Source organism: Hyperolius riggenbachi, chromosome 9, assembly GCF_040937935.1.
Source record: "Hyperolius riggenbachi isolate aHypRig1 chromosome 9, aHypRig1.pri, whole genome shotgun sequence".
Lineage (NCBI taxonomy): Eukaryota > Metazoa > Chordata > Amphibia > Anura > Hyperoliidae > Hyperolius > Hyperolius riggenbachi.
Window position 1 is genome coordinate 294084147 of NC_090654.1, and position 19680 is coordinate 294103826.

General features: G+C 48.9%; 1 protein-coding gene across 1 annotated transcript in view; it reads left to right on the top strand.

Annotated features, from left to right (window-relative positions):
• Window positions 1-19680, top strand: part of PYGL (glycogen phosphorylase L) — a 63889-nt gene that overhangs the window by 16997 nt on the left and 27212 nt on the right. Inside the window, exons 2-4 of the mRNA XM_068254773.1 lie at window positions 1845-1946; window positions 15700-15778; window positions 19389-19492. Of these exons, the coding sequence (XP_068110874.1) occupies window positions 1845-1946; window positions 15700-15778; window positions 19389-19492 (285 nt within the window). The remainder of the gene's footprint in view (window positions 1-1844; window positions 1947-15699; window positions 15779-19388; window positions 19493-19680) is intronic.

The window sequence follows — 19680 nt, forward strand, 5'->3', positions numbered from 1 at the left end:
AGTGATCAGACAGAACAGTGCGCTCTGGTATTACTTGTGCGTCGGATCGCTGTAGATCGGTGCACTGGCTCTTTAGGGGGATATCGGGCAGCTGCAATACGCGCGCTGGATTCACTCTAGCTTCCTGGCCACCAATGGCTGAGGGGTGTGTACATAGATTTAGAGGCGGAGCATCAGCACAGAAGTTGGGTAACTGGGATTGTTGGAGAATGAAGATGGCAGCCTCCATATTTCTCTCACTTCAAGTTACCTTTAAAGAGTTAGAAAAAAAGAATAACCTCTTGAATCCTTGTGTAGAGATGCTATTTGAAGTCATGCTCACAGCAGTCATCTGGTCTTATACAGCAATAGATGCTCCTCATAGTGTTTCCACACGCTGGATGAATACCTGAACCAATCTTGTGGAGAGAATGGTGGGTAACGGCTGCTGTAAAAGTGGTGGGAGGGGTTAGGATTCAGCTGCAGGTGAATGGCTGAATGTTCCCTCAGGGGCGGTTCCTGTAAAGATGGTGGGAGGGATTAGGATTCAGTCACAGGTGAATGGCTGAACATCCCCTCAGGGGTGGTTCCCATGAAGCAGTCAGTACTTCACAAATACCTCCCATTGTATGGACATTGTACAGGAAGTTGCGCAAAAGGGGATCAGCGCATAACCAGGCTACCTCCCATCAGAGGTGCGCCCCCCCCCCCCCCCAGAAATTGCAAACGCACCTTGATCCCAAACAGCTCTGCATATACACCAAAAGCAAAGCTGTTAAGTGGGAGCAGCTGACCAAACCTGCAAGAGTGCAAGCCCCACTTGTGGGATAAAATACACACCTAGCATACACATAACCTTTCTACCACTGAAGTCATCCTCGATGGGAGGGGACCTTACACTAACTAAATCCTAACCTATGCATAGCCTGGGTGCGGCTAACCCAAGTAAGGGTTCAAGGTGCGTTTGCAGTTTCTAGGGGGGCTCAGCGCACCTCTGATTGGAGAGCATTCGGAGGCGCCTGGTGATGCGCTGATCCACCTTTTGAGCAATTTTCAATTTTACTTGGTTAGCCGCACCCAGGCTATGCATAGGTTAGGATTTAGTTTGTGTTAGGTCCCCTCCCATCAAGGATGACTTCTCCGAAGTGGGAGGGACGAGTACTTAACACGTTGCATGCAAGCTGTTACAGGAAACCAACATCCTCCAGTGGTAGACAGGTCATGTGTATGCTCAGTGTGTATTTTATCCCACAAGTGGGGCTTGCACTCTATTGCAGGTAGGCACTTATCTGTTTTTAAGTAGCGCTGTTCATTTCCTTGCCATTGTACAGGAAGTGTTGGGAGGCCACAGAGCTTCATAAGAGCACCTGTCACATGTAGCCTGCAGCAGTCAGTGGCTATAGTTCTGGTTCACCGCGCATTCCACCAGCAAGAATCCTGGACTATTTTGTCAGCACTATTCTTCCCAAATGTTGGGTAACCTCTTTTGCAAAAAAAAGCCACATTTTTAGCAGGGCTGTGGAATCGGTACAGAAATCTTCCGACCCAACTCCTCAGTTTCTGAAACCACGATTCCGGGTGCCCAAAATTGCTCGACTCAGACTCCACAGCCCTGCATTTTAGAGGTGAAGTCCTAAAGGTAGATGATGAAATTTTATTTAAACACGTTTTATTAATACTTAATCATGTAAAGGGTGTTTGTTGTTTTTTTTTTTTTTTTTTTTTTTTTTGGGGTGGGGGCTGGTGGTGGAGGAGAGTGATAAAGTGTGTGTGTGTGTGTGTGTGTGTGTGTGTGTGTGTGTGTGTGTGTGTGTAGTCAGTGAATTGTTCCTTTCTATAATTCAATGTGTGTTGTTCTGTTTCAGAGGACGTATTACCTCTCCCTGGAGTTCTACATGGGCCGCACCCTACAGAACACCATGATCAACGTGGGGCTGCAGAACGCCTGCGATGAAGCCATCTATCAGGTGAGTCTCTCGTACGTGGAATGGGGGAGGAGGGGCTCTTATTGTCAAACTTAAAAAATGATCGAGATACTCCTTGCATTCAGATTATGCAGCTTTGAACGCGGATCAATACAAATTGACAGGGCTTGCATGAAATGTGAATGCCCTTTACTGTAACCTCATGCGGACTGTAAAAAAGGATTGTCTGCATTATTAGTCTCCAAACCTTAATCTGAAAATGCTGAACGTGAGATCGGGGTCTTTTACCTTTTCTGCTTCCTGGAGGAGTTGAGATTTGTTCTACTCTTCCTTAGCTTTTGGTCGATTTGGGGGGGGGGGGGGGGGGTTGCCAATAAGATGCTGCGTCTGAGTTGCTGCATCAACTTGCAGTGTGTGCATCTCATTGTGTCCCTAATTGGGGATACAGGTCAGATTTGCCTCTGCTGAGCCAGTTTCCAGTATTGCAGCTGTGAAGATCTGGTCATCTGTCCTGTAGCCGGATTCCCTGTCCTCTCGTACCTCCCAGCCCTGGTCTCTGTACTCTGCAGATCTGGTCATCAGACCTGTAGCCGATGTCCTGTCCTCTCGTACCTCCCAGCCCTGGTCTCTGTACTCTGCAGATCTGGTCATCAGTCCTGTAGCTGGATTCCCTGTCCTGTCCTGGTGTTCCCAGCCCTGGTCCCTGTACTCTGCTGATCTGGTCTTGTCCTGTAGCTGGATTCCCTGTCCTCTCGTACCTCCCAGCCCTGGTCCCTGTACTCTGCAGATCTGGTCATCAGTCCTGTAGCCGGATTCCCTGTCCTGTCCTCTCGTACCTCCCAGCCCTGGTCTCTGTACTCTGCAGATCTGGTCATCAGTCCTGTAGCCGGATTCCCTGTCCTGTCCTCTCGTACCTCCCAGCCCTGGTCTCTGTACTCTGCAGATCTGGTCATCAGTCCTGTAGCTGGATTCCCTGTCCTGTCCTGGTGTTCCCAGCCCTGGTCCCTGTACTCTGCTGATCTGGTCTTGTCCTGTAGCTGGATTCCCTGTCCTGACCTCTCGTTCCCAGCCCTGGTCCCTGTACTCCTGAAGATCTGGTCATCAGACCTGTAGCCGGATTCCCTGTCCTCTCATTCCCAGCCCTGGTCTCTGTACTCTGCAGATCTGGTCTTGTCCTGTAGCTGGATTCCCTGTCCTGACCTCTCGTTCTCAGCCCTGGTCTCTGTACTCTGCAGATCTGGTCATCAGTCCTGTAGCTGGATCCCCTGTCCTGACCTCTCGTACCTCCCAGCCCTGGTCTCTGTACTCTGCAGATCTGGTCCTCAGTCCTGTAGCCGGATTCCCTGTCCTGACCTCTCGTACCTCCCAGCCCTGGTCTCTGTACGCTGCAGATCTGGTCATCAGTCCTGTAGCCGGATTCCCTGTCCTCTCGTACCTCCCAGCCCTGGTCTCTGTACGCTGCAGATCTGGTCCTCAGTCCTGTAGCCGGATTCCCTGTCCTCTCGTACCTCCCAGCCCTGGTCCCTGTACTCTGCAGATCTGGTCATCAGTCCTGTAGCCGGAGTCCCTGTCCTCGTGTTCCCAGCCCTTGGTCTCTGTACTCTGCAGATCTGGTCATCAGTCCTGTAGCCGGAATCCCTGTCCTGTCCTCTCGTACCTCCCAGCCCTGGTCTCTGTACTCTGCAGATCTGGTCATCAGTCCTGTAGCCGGATTCCCTGTCCTCTCGTTCCCAGCCCTGGTCTCTGTACTCTGCAGGTCTGGTCATCAGTCCTGTAGCCGGATTCCCTGTCCTGACCTCTCGTACCTCCCAGCCCTGGTCCCTGTACTCTGCAGATCTGGTCATCAGTCCTGTAGCCGGATTCCCTGTCCTGACCTCTCGTACCTCCCAGCCCTGGTCTCTGTACTCTGCAGATCTGGTCATCAGACCTGTAGCCGGATTCCCTGTCCTGTCCTCTCATTCCCAGCCCCGGTCTCTGTACTCTGCAGATCTGGTCATCAGTCCTGTAGCCGGAATCCCTGTCCTGTCCTCGTGTTCCCAGCCCTGGTCTCTGTACTCTGCAGATCTGGTCATTAGTCCTGTAGCTGGATTCCCTGTCCTGTCCTCTCGTACCTCCCAGCCCTGGTCCCTGTACTCTGCAGATCTGGTCTGGTCCTGTAGCCGGAACCCCTGTCCTGTCCTCGTGTTCCCAGCCCTGGTCTCTGTACTCTGCAGATCTGGTCATCAGTCCTGTAGCCGGATTCCCTGTCCTGACCTCTCGTACCTCCCAGCCCTGGTCTCTGTACTCTGACCTGTCATCTATTTGTGGATGTTTTTTACTCTTCACTCTTTAGTTATTTATTTTGCAGGTTTGCTTTTCAGAAATCAGTATCTGAAATATTTTAATCGCCAAGCACGACTGGGTCATGCCTGGAATTGGGTTTGGCGCATACAGTTGCTCAGAGTAAAGATAGGAAGTATAGATAAAAGAACAAGCCTAGACAGGAGTGCTAATTAAAATAGCACTACACCAATGTAGACCTCTGGGTACAGTTCCAAACAGTGTTAAGCTACACTGCTGCAACTTTATGGGGGGGTATAAAGTGAACAGGGTGGGGCTGAAGGTGGAATGGCCTGAATTTCAGAGGTTGTTCAAGAGGTTGACGGCGGAGTTTCTATACCTTTAAGTTCTGGTGGGGATGGCCTGAAACCTACTGCCTGAAGGAAGCTGACTGAAAAAGCGGTGACCAGGGTGTGAGGGGTCACCGGCAATCCTCAGTGCTCTGGAGCGTAATCTGGAGTGGGTAGAGTTCTATTGATTCTCTCTACTGATCTAATTACCCTCTAAAGTTGGTATCTGTTTCTGGTGGTGGGGAAGGCGTACCAGACTAGTATGGATGAGCAGAGGACGGACTCAATGGCGGCAGTGTAGAAACTTGGCAGCAGCTCCATACCAAACTCCTTCAGATGGCGGAGGAAGAATGGCCTCTGCTGGGCTGTCATGTTTGCCGTCCAGCTCCGGCCTTGGAGATGGTTTTGCCCAGAAGGTGGATGCTAGCGACTCTTTTGCCATCAGTGCCGTCAATGTAGATTAACGTTGGGGTGGGGACATGCTTCCTGAAGTCCACTATCAACTTGGTGGTTTTTGCCGATTGTTTAAGACAGCCTGTTCTCCCTACACCACTGGCATATCCTGTCGACTTCCTAATGGTAGTCTAGCTCGTCAAGCTCGTTTGTTAACAAGTCCATGATGTAATTCTCAGTGTACAGTGGCAAGGTCAAAGGAACTCGAAGGTGCAGAGGAGGAATGACCTGAGGCAATCTAGTGGAGATGAGAATCCAGAGATGAATGTATCAAACTACCACAAACTGGGTTTACTATGTAGCTGACGTCCATCTGATCATATGGTACATTTTCTAATCTGGTCAATTGGGCACCACGATCGGCAGGCGTCAGCTGGCAGTGTTATTCATCGGTCATTGGGCACCTGACTTGGTTAGTAGCGAGTCGGCTACTACATAGTAATTAATGGCTAGAACTATCAGGCGTTTGGGTGCCGAGGTTAAGTATAATGTTAGGCAATTACCGTGTGTGTGTGGGGGTTAGACATTATGAGGGGGGGGCTAAGGTTAGGCACCCACCACTGCTATTGTGTTTTTTTTTTTTTTTTTTTTTTAATTACACTATTGCTTGCCGCTTCCTATTTAATGTGGACCTGAACTCTTGCACCGGATAGAAGGAAAACTGAGAGAATTGCACCCTGTATGTATTTAGAGTGTTTAGCCAGTCTAATCCTGCCCCCCCCCCCTCCCATCTGCCATTGCAGCCTCAGCTAATATGTAAACACAGGATGTTAACCCTATGCTTGCTTCCATGAAAGCAGGAAGTAGACACACTGCAGATTTTGTAACAGCTGTAATGCTGGGGATACACGCTACGTTTCTGTACCGTGTATCGACCAGCTGATAATATTGAGCTGGCCCAATCAAGCCGCTTGACCCCTTCCCGCTCGATCCTCGCTGGCGGACAATGGCAGGGAATCGAGCGCTAAGTAAGCGCCGGCGGGGACGAGTGGAAATCGATTCACGCGGGGACACTGCAGGGGTCAATCTGGCGGCTAATCGGCCGCCGGATCGACCAGTGTATTCCCAACATAACCAAGAAATGTTTTTCTTTAAAGGTTGTTATGCTGTTTATCTTTTGTTACAGAGAAGAAGTTCTGAGTTCAGGTCCACTTTAACTTTTTATGTATATGCTAATAAACAATTTGCGCTTACTTCTGCCCTTGCATTTCTCGGTGGGCCTGTGCTGAAAACTGGGTGTTTTTGTCAGAGGGCTTTTAGGCCCGGTTCACATTAGCGGTCACCGTCCGGAATCGCCGGACCGCATGCAGAACGGACGGAACGGACGCACGGCATAGCAATGAAAGCCTATGCGTCCGTTCACATGCGTCCGTTTCGACCGGATCCGGACTCCGGCATAAGACCCAACATGCGCTATTTTTTGGTCCGGCTCCTCTGGCAGCCGTATCCGGAGCGGAGCCGGACTGCACCATCCGGCCAATACAAACCAATGAGAACCGGAGAGCGCACAACACACTGGCTATAAAATCCGGATGTTCTACCCCACTTCCTATGCGGATTGTAGCGGCGATTTTGGATGGGGACACATGGGCAAGCATTTTGGAGTGGAGCAGCAGTGACTTTAAACGTGCTGGAGATGTTGGCAGTATGTCGGAGGTGGAGGTGAGTGCTAAACAGCGGAGGGCCTGATTCCACAGGTCCCCCTTCTGCTGACCTCCCAGACCCCAACATTTTTTTAGTTTTTTACGTAACTTTTGCCAAACTGATCCGGATCGCATCCTGATGAACACCTGATGCAACCTGACCGGATCCGGATCGGATCGGGATCAGAACCGTACGGTTCCGGTCCGGATCCGGTCAGGTCATCCGGTCCGTTTGGCAGAGAACCGCAAGTGTGAACCGGCCCTAACTGAAGTTTTTGCGAAAAGGTTCATTTTTGAAGTGTTTATATAGAAAAGCCTTCAGTTTTGGCAAAGCTCTGAGCGCTTGTGAAGATACGTCGGCGCAGGAGGAAAATACATGTAAGTGAATGTTGCCAGAAATCCATATTTTGTGAAGGTTTCTCCTGGTGGAATCTCTTGCTGGGTTTTGCAGTCTCATCCTGACTCCTCACACTGAGGCTCCAGTAAGTTTTCCCTTCCCTCCTTTCACAAATGAAATGTATGCAGACTATCGCCTGCGGGACACAACTGGCCAGCTATGACTCAGCGCAGCACAAACACAAGCCTGTCGTGTGAGCGAGGATGCCGCCATTGTTGCTGATCTTCTGCATGGCCTGTGTGCTGAGCCTGTGGCTTCCTCATTCCCCATGCCACATGTCTGTCATACGATCACATGACTTCCTTTCTTGGCCACATACCCCGGGGGCACTTTGGTGGAGCCCAGGGGGTGCTTGAGCTGGCATTATTCAATCCATTATAAGAGAAGGTTAAAAAGGTAAATCCCATGTAAATTAACTTGTATAACAGTTTTTTTTATTTAAAAGCTTTGGGGGCAGTGTTCTCCCCAGAAACTTTTTTTTTTTTTTTTTCCCAGCCGGGTGGCATGAAAAAGTAGCCGGGTGGGACAATGTGAGAGAATGCAGGGCCGGCGCTTCTCTGCACAACTCTGCTTACAGCATAGGAGGAGGGGAGCTGATGACAGCCGGGTGGCATGAGAAAGTAGCCGGGTGGGATGAGATGAGAGAATGCAGGGCCGGCGCTTCTCTGCACAACGCTGCTTACGGCAGAGGAGGAGGTGAGCTGATGACAGCCGTGTGCTCACCAAAACTATCCGTGTGGAGCACCCGGCTAAAAGAGCCTGGAGAGAACACTGCTTTGGGAAACGTAGGCCAATAATGAAAGGGTACATGCTAGAATTGAGAAACAGTTATGGTGTGACTTGGATTCTTTCTGTAGCGCTACCTCGTGGCTGTGGTTACCTGGCTTCCTCCTCCAGCTCTGCCTTGTGGCTTTGCCCGCCTGGCTTCCTCCTCCAGCTCTGCCCTGTGGCTGTGCTCGCCTGGCTTCCTCCTCCAGCTCTGCCCTGTGGCTGTGCTCGCCTGGCTTCCTCCTCTAGCTCTGCCTTGTGGCTGTGCTCGCCTGGCTTCCTCCTCTAGCTCTGCCTCGTGGCTGTGCTTGCCTGGCTTCCTCCTCCAGCTCTGCCTCGTGGCTGTGCTCGCCTGGCTACCTCCTCCAGCTCTGCCTCGTGGCTGTGCCCACCTGGCTTCCTCCTCCAGCTCTGCCTCGTGGCTGTGCTCGCCTGGCTTCCTCCTCTAGCTCTGCCTCGTGGCTGTGGTTACCTGGCTTCCTCCTCCAGCTTTGCCTTGTGGCTGTGCCCGCCTGGCTTCCTCCTCTAGCTCTGCCTCGTGGCTGTGGTTACCTGGCTTCCTCCTCCAGCTCTGCCTTGTGGCTGTGCCCGCCTGGCTTCCTCCTCCAGCTCTGCCTTGTGGCTGTGCCCGCCTGGCTTCCTCCTCCAGCTCTGCCTTGTGGCTGTGCTCACCTGGCTTCCTCCTCCAGCTCTGCCTTGTGGCTGTGCCCGCCTGGCTTCCTCCTCCAGCTCTGCCTTGTGGCTGCGCTCGCCTGGCTTCCTCCTCCAGCTCTGCCTTGTGGCTGCGCTCGCCTGGCTTCCTCCTCCAGCTCTGCCTTGTGGCTGCGCTCGCCTGGCTTCCTCCTCTAGCTCTACCTTGTGACTGTGCTCGCCTGGCTTCCTCCTCCAGCTCTGCCTCGTGGCTGTGCTCACCTGGCTTCCTCCTCCAGCTCTGCCTTGTGGCTGCGCTCGCCTGGCTTCCTCCTCCAGCTCTGCCTTGTGGCTGCGCTCGCCTGGCTTCCTCCTCTAGCTCTGCCCTGTGGCTGTGCCCGCCTGGCTTCCTCCTCCAGCTCTGCCTCGTGGCTGTGCTCGCCTGGCTTCCTCCTCCAGCTCTGCCTCGTGGCTGTGCTCGCCTGGCTTCCTCCTCTAGCTCTGCCTCGTGGCTGTGCTCGCCTGGCTTCCTCCTCCAGCTCTGCCTTGTGGCTGTGCCCGCCTGGCTTCCTCCTCCAGCTCTGCCTTGTGGCTGTGCTCACCTGGCTTCCTCCTCCAGCTCTGCCTTGTGACTGTGCTCGCCTGGCTTCCTTCTCCAGCTCTGCCTCGTGGCTGCGCTCGCCTGGCTTCCTCCTAGCTCTGCCTTGTGGCTGCGCTCGCCTGGCTTCCTCCTCTAGCTCTGCCTTGTGGCTGTGCTCGCCTGGCTTCCTCCTCCAGCTCTGCCTTGTGGCTGTGCTCGCCTGGCTTCCTCCTCCAGCTCTGCCTTGTGGCTGTGCTCGCCTGGCTTCCTCCTCCAGCTCTGCCTTGTGGCTGCGCTCGCCTGGCTTCCTCCTCTAGCTCTGCCTTGTGGCTGCGCTCGCCTGGCTTCCTCCTCTAGCTCTGCCTTGTGGCTGCGCTCGCCTGGCTTCCTCCTCTAGCTCTGCCTCGTGGCTGTACTCGCCTGGCTGCCTCCTCTAGCTCTGCCTTGTGGCTGTGCTTGCCTGGCTTCCTCCTCTAGCTCTGCCTTGTGGCTGTGCTTGCCTGGCTGCCTCCTCTAGCTCTGCCTTGTGGCTGCGCTCGCCTGGCTTCCTCCTCTAGCTCTGCCTTGTGGCTGCCTCCTCTAGCTCTGCCTCGTGGCTGTGCTTGCCTGGCTGCCTCCTCTAGCTCTGCCTCGTGGCTGTGCTTGCCTGGCTTCCTCCTCTAGCTCTGCCTCGTGGCTGTGCTTGCCTGGCTTCCTCCTCTAGCTCTGCCTCGTGGCTGTGCTTGCCTGGCTTCCTCCTCTAGCTCTGCCTCGTGGCTGTGCTTGCCTGGCTTCCTCCTCTAGCTCTGCCTCGTGGCTGTGCTTGCCTGGCTTCCTCCTCTAGCTCTGCCTCGTGGCTGTGCTTGCCTGGCTTCCTCCTCTAGCTCTGCCTCGTGGCTGTGCTTGCCTGGCTTCCTCCTCTAGCTCTGCCTCGTGGCTGTGCTTGCCTGGCTTCCTCCTCTAGCTCTGCCTCGTGGCTGGCTTCTCAGCTGGACTGGCAGGCAACTGGTATTTGTTTGTTTTTAAAAGGAAATATTATTTTCCATATCCCTCTCACTTCAGATTTCCTGTGAAGTGTACATAAGATGGACACATCAGGAGTTATACTTACCTGGGTCTTCCTCCAGCCCCTTGCAGTCTGGTCCCTGGATTCTGTCCGGTCCCGAGTTCTCCCGCAGCTTGGTCCATTCTCGCGTCACTGCATGTCTTCGCTCCCGTGGCTGACAGTTCTGTGCAGATCGCTCCCATAAGTGAAAATCCTGAGGTGTCCATCTCAAGTTTCCTTTAATACTGGGGGATTATTTAAAGGGGACCTGAACTCAGAATTTCCTCTCTGCTCTAAAAGATGCTCAACAGCATAATGACCTTTAAAGAAAAAAAAAAAAAAACTTTCTTTCTTACAGCTGATACAAATTCTGCAATAAATCCGCAGTGTCTACTTCCTGCTTTCATGGAAGCAGTCCTATTCGTAACATCCTGTAGCTTCAAATGAGTTTATCTGCCGTGGCAGTCATGTGACAGAAGGATCAAATTTTACTACTTCTGATTAGACACAAAGGAGGGGGCATTAGACAGGCTAAACTCTCTCTAAATACTTACAGGGTGCATTTCTGTTTTCCTTCTGTCTTGTGCACGAGTTCAGCTCCACTTTAATTGCAATAATTACTATTTCCCTTTGCTATTACATAACAGACTATAGACCTAACAGGCTATCAGAGTTGTTGCTATAGATGTCATGTAATAAGTTCACACTGATGGCTGGCTCTGTTAGCTTGTTTTTAGGGAGGGGCCCCTCTTGATCCGGTGTGATTAGATCGGTTGTGACTTGCAGGCCTCACCTCTCTGCAGTGTGAGGTTCCACATGAATAGCCTTATATTGGCTCATCAAACATTTCACTGGCACAGAGAATATTCCGCTGGCACCGGCTGAAAAAGCTGCACGGTGTGTTAACTGAGCAATCTACCTCGTCATGATGAGCGGGAACCATGCGGGATGGCGGCCTGCCTGTGTCCTCACCACCTACTGGGCTTGTATGTTTTCAGTAACCTGCCTAAGCCTATAATCAAGATCTAAATTGCAGTTTGAATTGAGGAAATGCCTGGCAGAGGCCGGTGCCCGGGTGAGTGGTTGGAGATAAACAGGTTGGCTTGTGTCTCTGCAGGAAGAATGCCAGGACTTGGCTGGCTGGAGGGGGAACTTTCTGGCTCTCCACTTAGAAGTCAGAAATGGTGCTATACTGCCTCCTACAGGTGATGCGAAAAAACACTCCAAAAGCAATCCTATATTTTAGACTGAAGTGTGCCCAGAAGTAACCTCTGTTCCCTTCCTGCATACTCAGCACTTTGTGTACAGACTCTGAGGCACACGGCTGTGGGTAAAAGGCTTTAGCTGGCAAGAGTAAAGTATCGAGAGATTAACTTAAAATATCCGTCTGTCTGCACATGTTTGATGCATGAAATAAGGTTTGGTCGTTGGGCCTGTACATACTTGGCACCAACTTTTGCAAGAAAATATTCCCCTCAGAGCACAGAAAATATCACAATTCTATGGATTTACCCTTGTTGTAGAACCTTGTTAACAACAAAGGTTGGTCAAAGCCATAGTTTCTCCAGTAGTAATGTATGGTTGTGAGCGTTGGGCCATAAGGCAGTCTGTACACCAAAGAATCGACACCTTCGGCTTGTGGGGTTGGAGAAGACTTCTGAGACTCACTTGGACTATATGAAGCAAAGTTCTCCACACTGGTTTAAAAAAAAAAACAAATAAAAAAAAAAATCTAGATCTTTTTATTCAATCGTCAATTAAAAGTCCAACAGTGGTACATGGCAGCACAAGAGCTGACACGTTTCCGACTCTCTCCTGGGTCCTTAGGACTGCAAGAAGATCCGATCAACCCTGACTGTTCAATTGAAGGAAAAATGCTGAAGCTGAAATACTTTGGAGATACAATGAGAAGATAGGAGTCACTGGAGATGGAGAAATACCCTGATGCTGGGAAAGATAAATGGCCATAGGAGGGGATGCGAGAGAATGAGATGGCTAGTCTCATGGAAGCAATAAACATGTTGCTTGGGGAGGCAGCAGAGGATAGTCTGACACGACTGAATAATAGAGGGATACATGGCCCCCACCTTTTGAGACCTTATGTCTGGCAAGACCCCCTTTGCAATGGATTAATCATTTCTTCATGGATGCCTAAGCAGAACACTTGCTGAATCTATATTGGTAGTCCTTACTACGTTGGTATGTGAAACTGTCTATCTAAAGGTATTCTCTAATTGTCGTCTCTTTGGAGATTAAGGACCTCCATAGATCATTTAACATGAGCAAATCTGAACTGTAAAAATAAACTTACACACGTCCATATTTACCTCCCGCATAGTCTACTCCTCAATCTTTCTGCTCTCCTGCCTCCCTAGTTAGTCCACTCTGTGATCAATGGAATTCTCCGTCCTCCATTTTAAAAATGGCGATGACCCCGTAACTACTTCCAGGTCAGCTCTCCATTAACCGGTAATATTGCTTGAGCCATGGGGAAACATGGACATTACCTTGCACATCAGTTATAACTGGCAGAATCTGATTTTGGTGAAAAAGTTCCCTAATGCTCTGTACACACGTTGAGGTTTCCTGCTCTATTGGCTCGATCGATTCGATTTCAAACATGCTTGATTGGATTTCGATTTTTTTTTTTTTTTTTTTTTCCTATGTTAAGTATGAAAATCGATGGCAGGTACGATCGAAATCCAATCGAGCATGTTTGAAATCTAATCGATTCGTGAATCGAGCGGGAAATTTCAACGTGTACCCAGCATTAGGCTTTAAAGGGACAATCAAACAAAAAAAATTTTACTCACCTAGGGCTTCCAATAGCCCCCTGCAGCTGTCCGGTACCCTCGCTGTCTCCCTCCGATCCTCCTGGCCCCGCCGGCAGCCACTTCCTGTTTCGGTGACAGGAGCTGACAGGCTGGGGACACGAGTGATTCTTCGCATTCCCAGACACATTAGCACCCTCTATGCTGCTATGTGGTATATGATATATGCTATAGCAGCATAGATGGCGCTATTGTGGTCAGGAACGCGAAGAATCACTTGCGTCCCCAGCCTGTCAGCTCCTGTTACCGAAACAGGAAGTGGCTGCCGGCGGGGCCAGGAGGATCGGAGGGAGATGGCTAGGGCACCAGACACCTGCAGCGGGCTATTGGAAGCCCTAGGTGAGAAACTATTTTTTTTTTTTTTTTTTGACTTAAGTGTCCCTTTAAGCTAGTCAAGCTGCAGGCAAGACAAGTACGACTAGATCTAGTCAGAACTGGAAGGAGTCATTGTTAGAAGAAAATGGTGAGCTTCTGAGAGGAACAGATGGTGAGGTAAGTATGTGATATTCATTTGCAGGTATATTGTGTATTAGTTTTACTCTGAGGTTCCCTTTGTCAGGTGCAGAGCGGTTACTGACCAGTTTCTGCCAGTATAAGAGAAACCTTCAGCTGTGCATGGAGAGCAGTCCTGAACTGGGTGAAACCACCTGAATAAGGCTCTTTTTTTAGTTAAACATTAAATGGGAGATGTTTGGGTATAATTGGCTGGTAACTGGGGGCCATTCATTAGCTTTAGAATGCAGAGACCTGCAGGCTTCTAGGGGCCGGGGCTGGACGCTTCTCTATATAGTTACAGGCAATGTATGCAGTCCGGGCTATTATAATATTATTATTATTATTATTATTATTATTATTATTATTATTATTATTATTGGATAATGTGTGGGGTTTTCTTATGGGAAGAAAAGAATCAGATCTGCCATCCAGCTACTTGTAGCACTTTCCTGTCACTTTCATGATATAATATTCTATCATGCAAAAACACTTCAGCAGCCACTCATCAGACTATGTATGGGCAGATCTCTCTGATTGGATGTGATCAGAGAGATTGGTCAGCTGCCCGTACACTGCAGGCCGATTCCTGATCAATTTCAGCATGAGATCTCTCAGGAATCGGCTGAGTCTGCCTCCTCGCCTCTGTTCCCTTAGTGTATAAATGTGTGCGCATTTATACATTCCCTGTCCTGTGTCGCCCGTCCGTCTGCCGATCTTCCATTAGCGCTGTATTCTCATTGCCAGCGTGGCGCGTGTGACCTCACACGTGCACCGCGTGCCATGGGCCGCCGGCGTGTATAGTGCTAATGGTAGAGCGGCAGATTCAGAAGACTGGCACCACGACTCATGACAAGGAATGTATAAATGTGCACGTGTACATTGCGGGAACAGCGCCGGTGGTTTTGCCACTCGTCCAGAAATCGCTCGCCGTCACCATCGTGCACCCGATCGACCACGATGGCCCAACCTTTCAGCACATCCAACATGCTCAGCTCCAAATTGGTTGCCTTGTCCATCAGGCATGCATCTGGTTGGCAGCATCAATTTTCATCTGGTTGTTATCGGATGGTTGATCAACTGCCAAGTCACTAGATATATGGGTAGCGTTATAATCTTAGTGACTGACCTCTCCTGGGGAATACTTGGCAGCTTCCTGCAGGATGCACAGGAGCGACGCACCGGACATGTTTCACTATCATAAACCCCTTCAGCCCTGACAATGTCCGCTGTATGTGGGGGAATCCTGGTAACGGGGAATCCTGGTTTTTCAGTTCCTCAGGCAGTTCCAGGTCTCTGAAAGCCGTCCTCTGTCCCGCAGGGATTCTGTAACCCGTCCTGTCTCTTGTCCACACCAGGAATGGAACTTGAATGGGGACTAAAGATGCTGGAGGGGTTTTTTTTTGGTCTGTCGACTTTTTTATTTAAAGTGGACCTGAACTCAGAACTTCCTCTCTGCTCTGAAAGATACACAACAGCATCATAACCTGTACAGGAAAGGCCACCACCCAGGCCTATGCGATCAAATCTCCTATATATTGACAGGAAGTTCAGCTAGTGTAGTTACCTTAGCGGCATGCACAGGGCTGGGACCGCATTGCTTTCAGTTTTTCCAGGATGAAATCGATAATTATAGATGACAAACTGCTGTACCCCTACACTGTCCTGTGTGGCCTGACCAGGACTCCAGTGCTGAACACCTCTCCAGCCTAATCACTCATTGCGTTCTATGACAAATCAATGGGCCCTGCTACAGATTATGCACTGGGGCCCTGCAGTTTTGTATGTATTATGTTATAGACCACCTGCCTGGATAACTGTTGTCTCCATATTGTCCCATGACTTCAATGATCCTTGTGAAAAGGTTCACGATCGCGAAAAAATTGCAAATCTCTAAATATATACATATAAAATGCACACGTCTCCCAGAGTGAAACGAACGATACATTTCCAAAGTCGCTGTCAGTTAAAAAGCTGACACATCTTCGAGTCCCCCATGAGATGTGCTAGTCTATTTTATCTTTTACAAGAGCTCTCCATGGAAAGGATCTGTACAAAGATTCTGGCCAGCTGCCCTACTGGCTTGTACAGTAAGGAATGGCTGTTCAGTAAGTGCTTTTATGAAAAAAAAACCTTCAGGAGATGGACTAGTACAAAACCTGACAGATCTTTCAGCGTTTCACTACCTGCTATAAGTGGCAGCATCATGGAGCAGAACAGACATTTTATAGCACATTTTGCCCTGGGAGAAATCTACATTTTATATGTTTTTATCGTACAGCTTTCTGTGATGTTTGTCCTTTTTTATGGTGGATGCCCTCTCTGCATGTGGTAGAATTATACCTGTATTTATATTTTGTCTTTGTAGCTCGGACTGGACATTGAAGAGCTGGAGGAGATGGAGGAAGATGCAGGGCTTGGAAACGGTGGTCTTGGGCGCCTCGCCGGTTAGTCATTCTTTCTATTTAACCTTCAGTTAAAGGACACCTGAAGTAAGAGTTATATGGAGGCTGCCATATTTATTTCCTGTTACACAATACCAGTTGCCTGGCAGCCCTGCTAGTCTTCTGGCCTCAGTAGCGTCTGAATTGCACGACTGAAACACGCTTGCAGCTAATCCAGTCACACTTCAGCCAGAGCACCTGATCTGCTGCATGCTTGTTCAGGGGCTATGAGTAAAGTTATTCGAGGCAGAGGATCAGCAGGATAGCCAGGCAATGTACATTGTTTAAAAGAAATGAAAGGGAACCCGAGGTGAGGGGGATAGGGAGGTTGCCATATTTATTTTCTTTTAAGCAATACCAGTTGCCTGGCAGTCCTGCTGATCCTCTGCCTCTAAGGCCTAGTGCACACCAGAGCGGTTCTGCTGCAGTTTGCAATCCGCTTGTGGCTGCGGATACGCTTGGTCAATGTATTTCAATGGGCTGGTGCACACCAGAGCGGGAGGCGTTTTGCAGAAACGCATACTCCCGGGCTGCTGCAGATTTTGGATTGCGGAGGCGTTTCTGCCTCAATGTTAAGTATAGGAAAACCGCAAACCGCTCTGAAAAACGGCACATCAGAGCGGTTTGCCAGGCGGTTTTTGTTACAGTAGCTGTTCAGTAACAGCTTTACTGTAACAATACATGAAATGTACTACACCAAAACCGCTAGACAAAACCGCAAAATGCTAGCTGAAACGCTACAGAAAAATAAGAAAAAGCGTTTCAAAATCTGCTAGCATTTTGCGGATCTGCTAGCGGGTTTTGGTGTGCACCAGGCCTAATACTAATAGCCATAGGCCCGGAACAAGCATGCAGCAGATCAGGTACTCTGACTCAGGTTTTATTGGATTAGCTATATGCTTGTTCCAGGGTTTTGACTCACACACTAATTCCAGTAGATCACCAGGGCTGCCAGGCAACTGGTATTGTTTACAATAAAATATGGCAGCCTCCACAGCACTCTCACCTCGGGTTCCCTTTAAATATGTGAGCCTCCAGGTGTCTCTTGCGTCAGGTTTCCTTTTTTAGGGGACCTGAAGTTGAGTTAGGGCAGCAAAGCAATGTAAAGGCTCAATCCCTTAAAGAGGCCCTGTATTGACATGTTGTAGAATGCAGTCAGTTATTTAGTATTCCCACTTTTATGGTAATGTTCCCAGTTTCAGCATCAGGAACCCTTCCTATAGCTATATATAGTTGTGTAGCTCCGCCCTCCCAGTGATGCTATTTCATTAGGGATGATCAGTGAGATGCAAATTACTTCTAATAGTCACATTTCATATAACCAATTATTACTAATTCAGCTTGAAATTGGACCAATCACTTTTGACAGGAATTTTTTTCCAATTGGTCAAACTTCATATAATTTTACATGGGACGCAAATAGTTTCACCTTGCGTTCAGATTTCAGTAATCCTCCCTGCTGTTGTGCAGAATTCTCCTCCCAGAGCATTGTGGGAGACCAGGTGTTTCTGCTGGCTTAGGGACATTCAATAAGCAAACATTCCGCAGTGATGCACCTGCCAGCAGTAAAGATGTTGCCACTGGTGATGCATTTTCAGCATGTAAAGCAAGGTGAGAGGTCTTACAATGGGCAGACACTTTAATATAAGGCAAAGTTCCTCTTGAAGCTGTCCTGTTGTCCACTCGGGCCATCATGAGGCCGGCTTGCGATTGGCTCAGTATGAGTGAGGTGATGCATTTGGCCCAGTTGTAAGTTGCCTTCACTTTACAGAATTTGCAGGTGAGTCAGGTTTATCCTCCTTTAGACGATTTCTAAATATTCCTTGTCTGGGCTGATTTTTACCCATAATTGATGATTTTATGTATAGCCGCCAACTGTTCCTCTCTTGGAGGGACCGTCCCTCTTTGGGAGCCCTGTCCCTCTTTCCTCCTCATTTGTCCCTCTTTCAGGACTTTGTCCCTCTTTCTATATGTATATGTATTCCTATCCTTTAAGTTGATATATTACTAATTGTAAAAATGTTACTATAACCACTTCACCTCCCTTGCTACGCTTATCTACTCCCCACAAAACTTCATCTGAAGCTCAGGGGAGTAGATAGGCGTACTTGTGGTAAACAGTGTGCTGTATGCCCAATAAGCTATCTGATTATGTATATAGGGTATCATTTTAACCGTGACAAGTGAGAGAATAGATTTTGTGGTGTTTGACAACTGAGGGCTAAGTCATGTGATTTTTTTTTTTTTTTTTTTTTTTTTTTTTTTTTTTTTTTTTTTTTTTACACCGGAAAACTGAATGAAATGCAATAAAACTGTTATTTTCATGTACTCTATACCCCTAAATAAATACTTGTAAAAAAAAAACAAGTGACAGCATTGAAAAGAGAATACATAAATACCCTAGGGATTTAGCTTTTAAAATATGTATGCCATGAGAGTGTATTACTGTTAATCATGAAGATAAGGGCTTTTAATTACTGATAGAGTACAATGAGAAAACAAGAAACACAAACCAGAAACTAATATATTATCGCCATACATTGTACTAGGAACATTCTTTAAATGTTGAGATAACCAGGACAAATTAGCAAATACAATGTATGGGTTTTACCTATGGTAACATTGTTTATTTGAAAACTAGTGTGGATGGAAATGGAGAAATAGTGTGCTTTTTTTTTTTTTTTTTTTTTTTTTTTTTTTTTTTTTCCCCTCATTTTTCCCTTTAAAATGCACAGATAACATAATTACTAAAAGCAAATATCACCCTCACAAAGCATAATTTGTGGCAAAAAAACAAGAAATAGATCATTTACATCTGATGAGTAGCAATAAGGCTATTGGTGAATGAATGGGAGGAGCGCTGAAATGTGAAAATTGCTTTGGTTTTTAACCCTCCTGGCGGTTTGCTAAAAAATCGCCAGGGGGCAGCAAATCCTTTTTTTTTTTATTTTTTTTTTTATTTATTTTTTTTTCTTCCATGTAGCGAGACAAAGTCTCGCTACATGATAGCCGCTGCTCAGCGGCATCCCCCCAGCCCCTCCGATCGCCTCCGGCGATCAGGAGATCCCGTTCAAAGAACGGGATCTCCTGGAGGGCTTCCCCCGTCGCCATGGCGACGGGGCGGGATGACGTCGTGACGTCAAAGGGGATTCCTCTCCACCCCATAGAGCTGCCTGGCACTGATTGGCCAGGCAGCGCACGGGGTCTGGGGGGGGGGGGGGTGGCTGCGGCGCGGCGGATCGGCGGGTAGCGGCGGCGATCGGGCACTGCATGCAGCTAGCAAAGTGTTAGCTGCGTGCAGCAAAAAAAAAAAAAAATTATGCAAATCGGCCCAGCGGGGCCTGAGCGGTGCCTTCCGACGGCATAGCCCGAGCTCAGCTCGGGCTTACCGCCAGGAAGGTTAAGCAAAAAACCCTGTGGTGCTGAAGTGGTAAAGGTAAATGAACCAGGATAGAAAGGACCAGTGTGGTTTGAATTCTAAAACCTATTTTTCTTATGACATCTTTATGGTGTGCAGGATGAGGGGTGTGGTAGGGGCGTGGCTTAAGTGTCCCTCTTTCTCATCTTATAAAGTTGGGAGGTATGTGTGACTGGTGGCTTTCCTCTCATGCAGCTTGTTTCCTGGACTCCATGGCAACCCTGGGGCTGGCGGCGTATGGCTACGGCATCCGCTACGAGTACGGCATATTCAACCAGCGGATGAAGGATGGCTGGCAGGTAATGCTTTGTGTGCTCGCTACACTTCTTCTAAGTAAACTGAGAATCACACGTTTGCTGTAATATGCTAAATTGTGTTTTCACATGTGAAAAATCCTTAAAGTGGAGATAAACTTTGCATAATTGTGTTCCTTACATATAGTTTGTAGGGCATTCCTCAAGCCAAATACTTACGTTTTAATACTCTA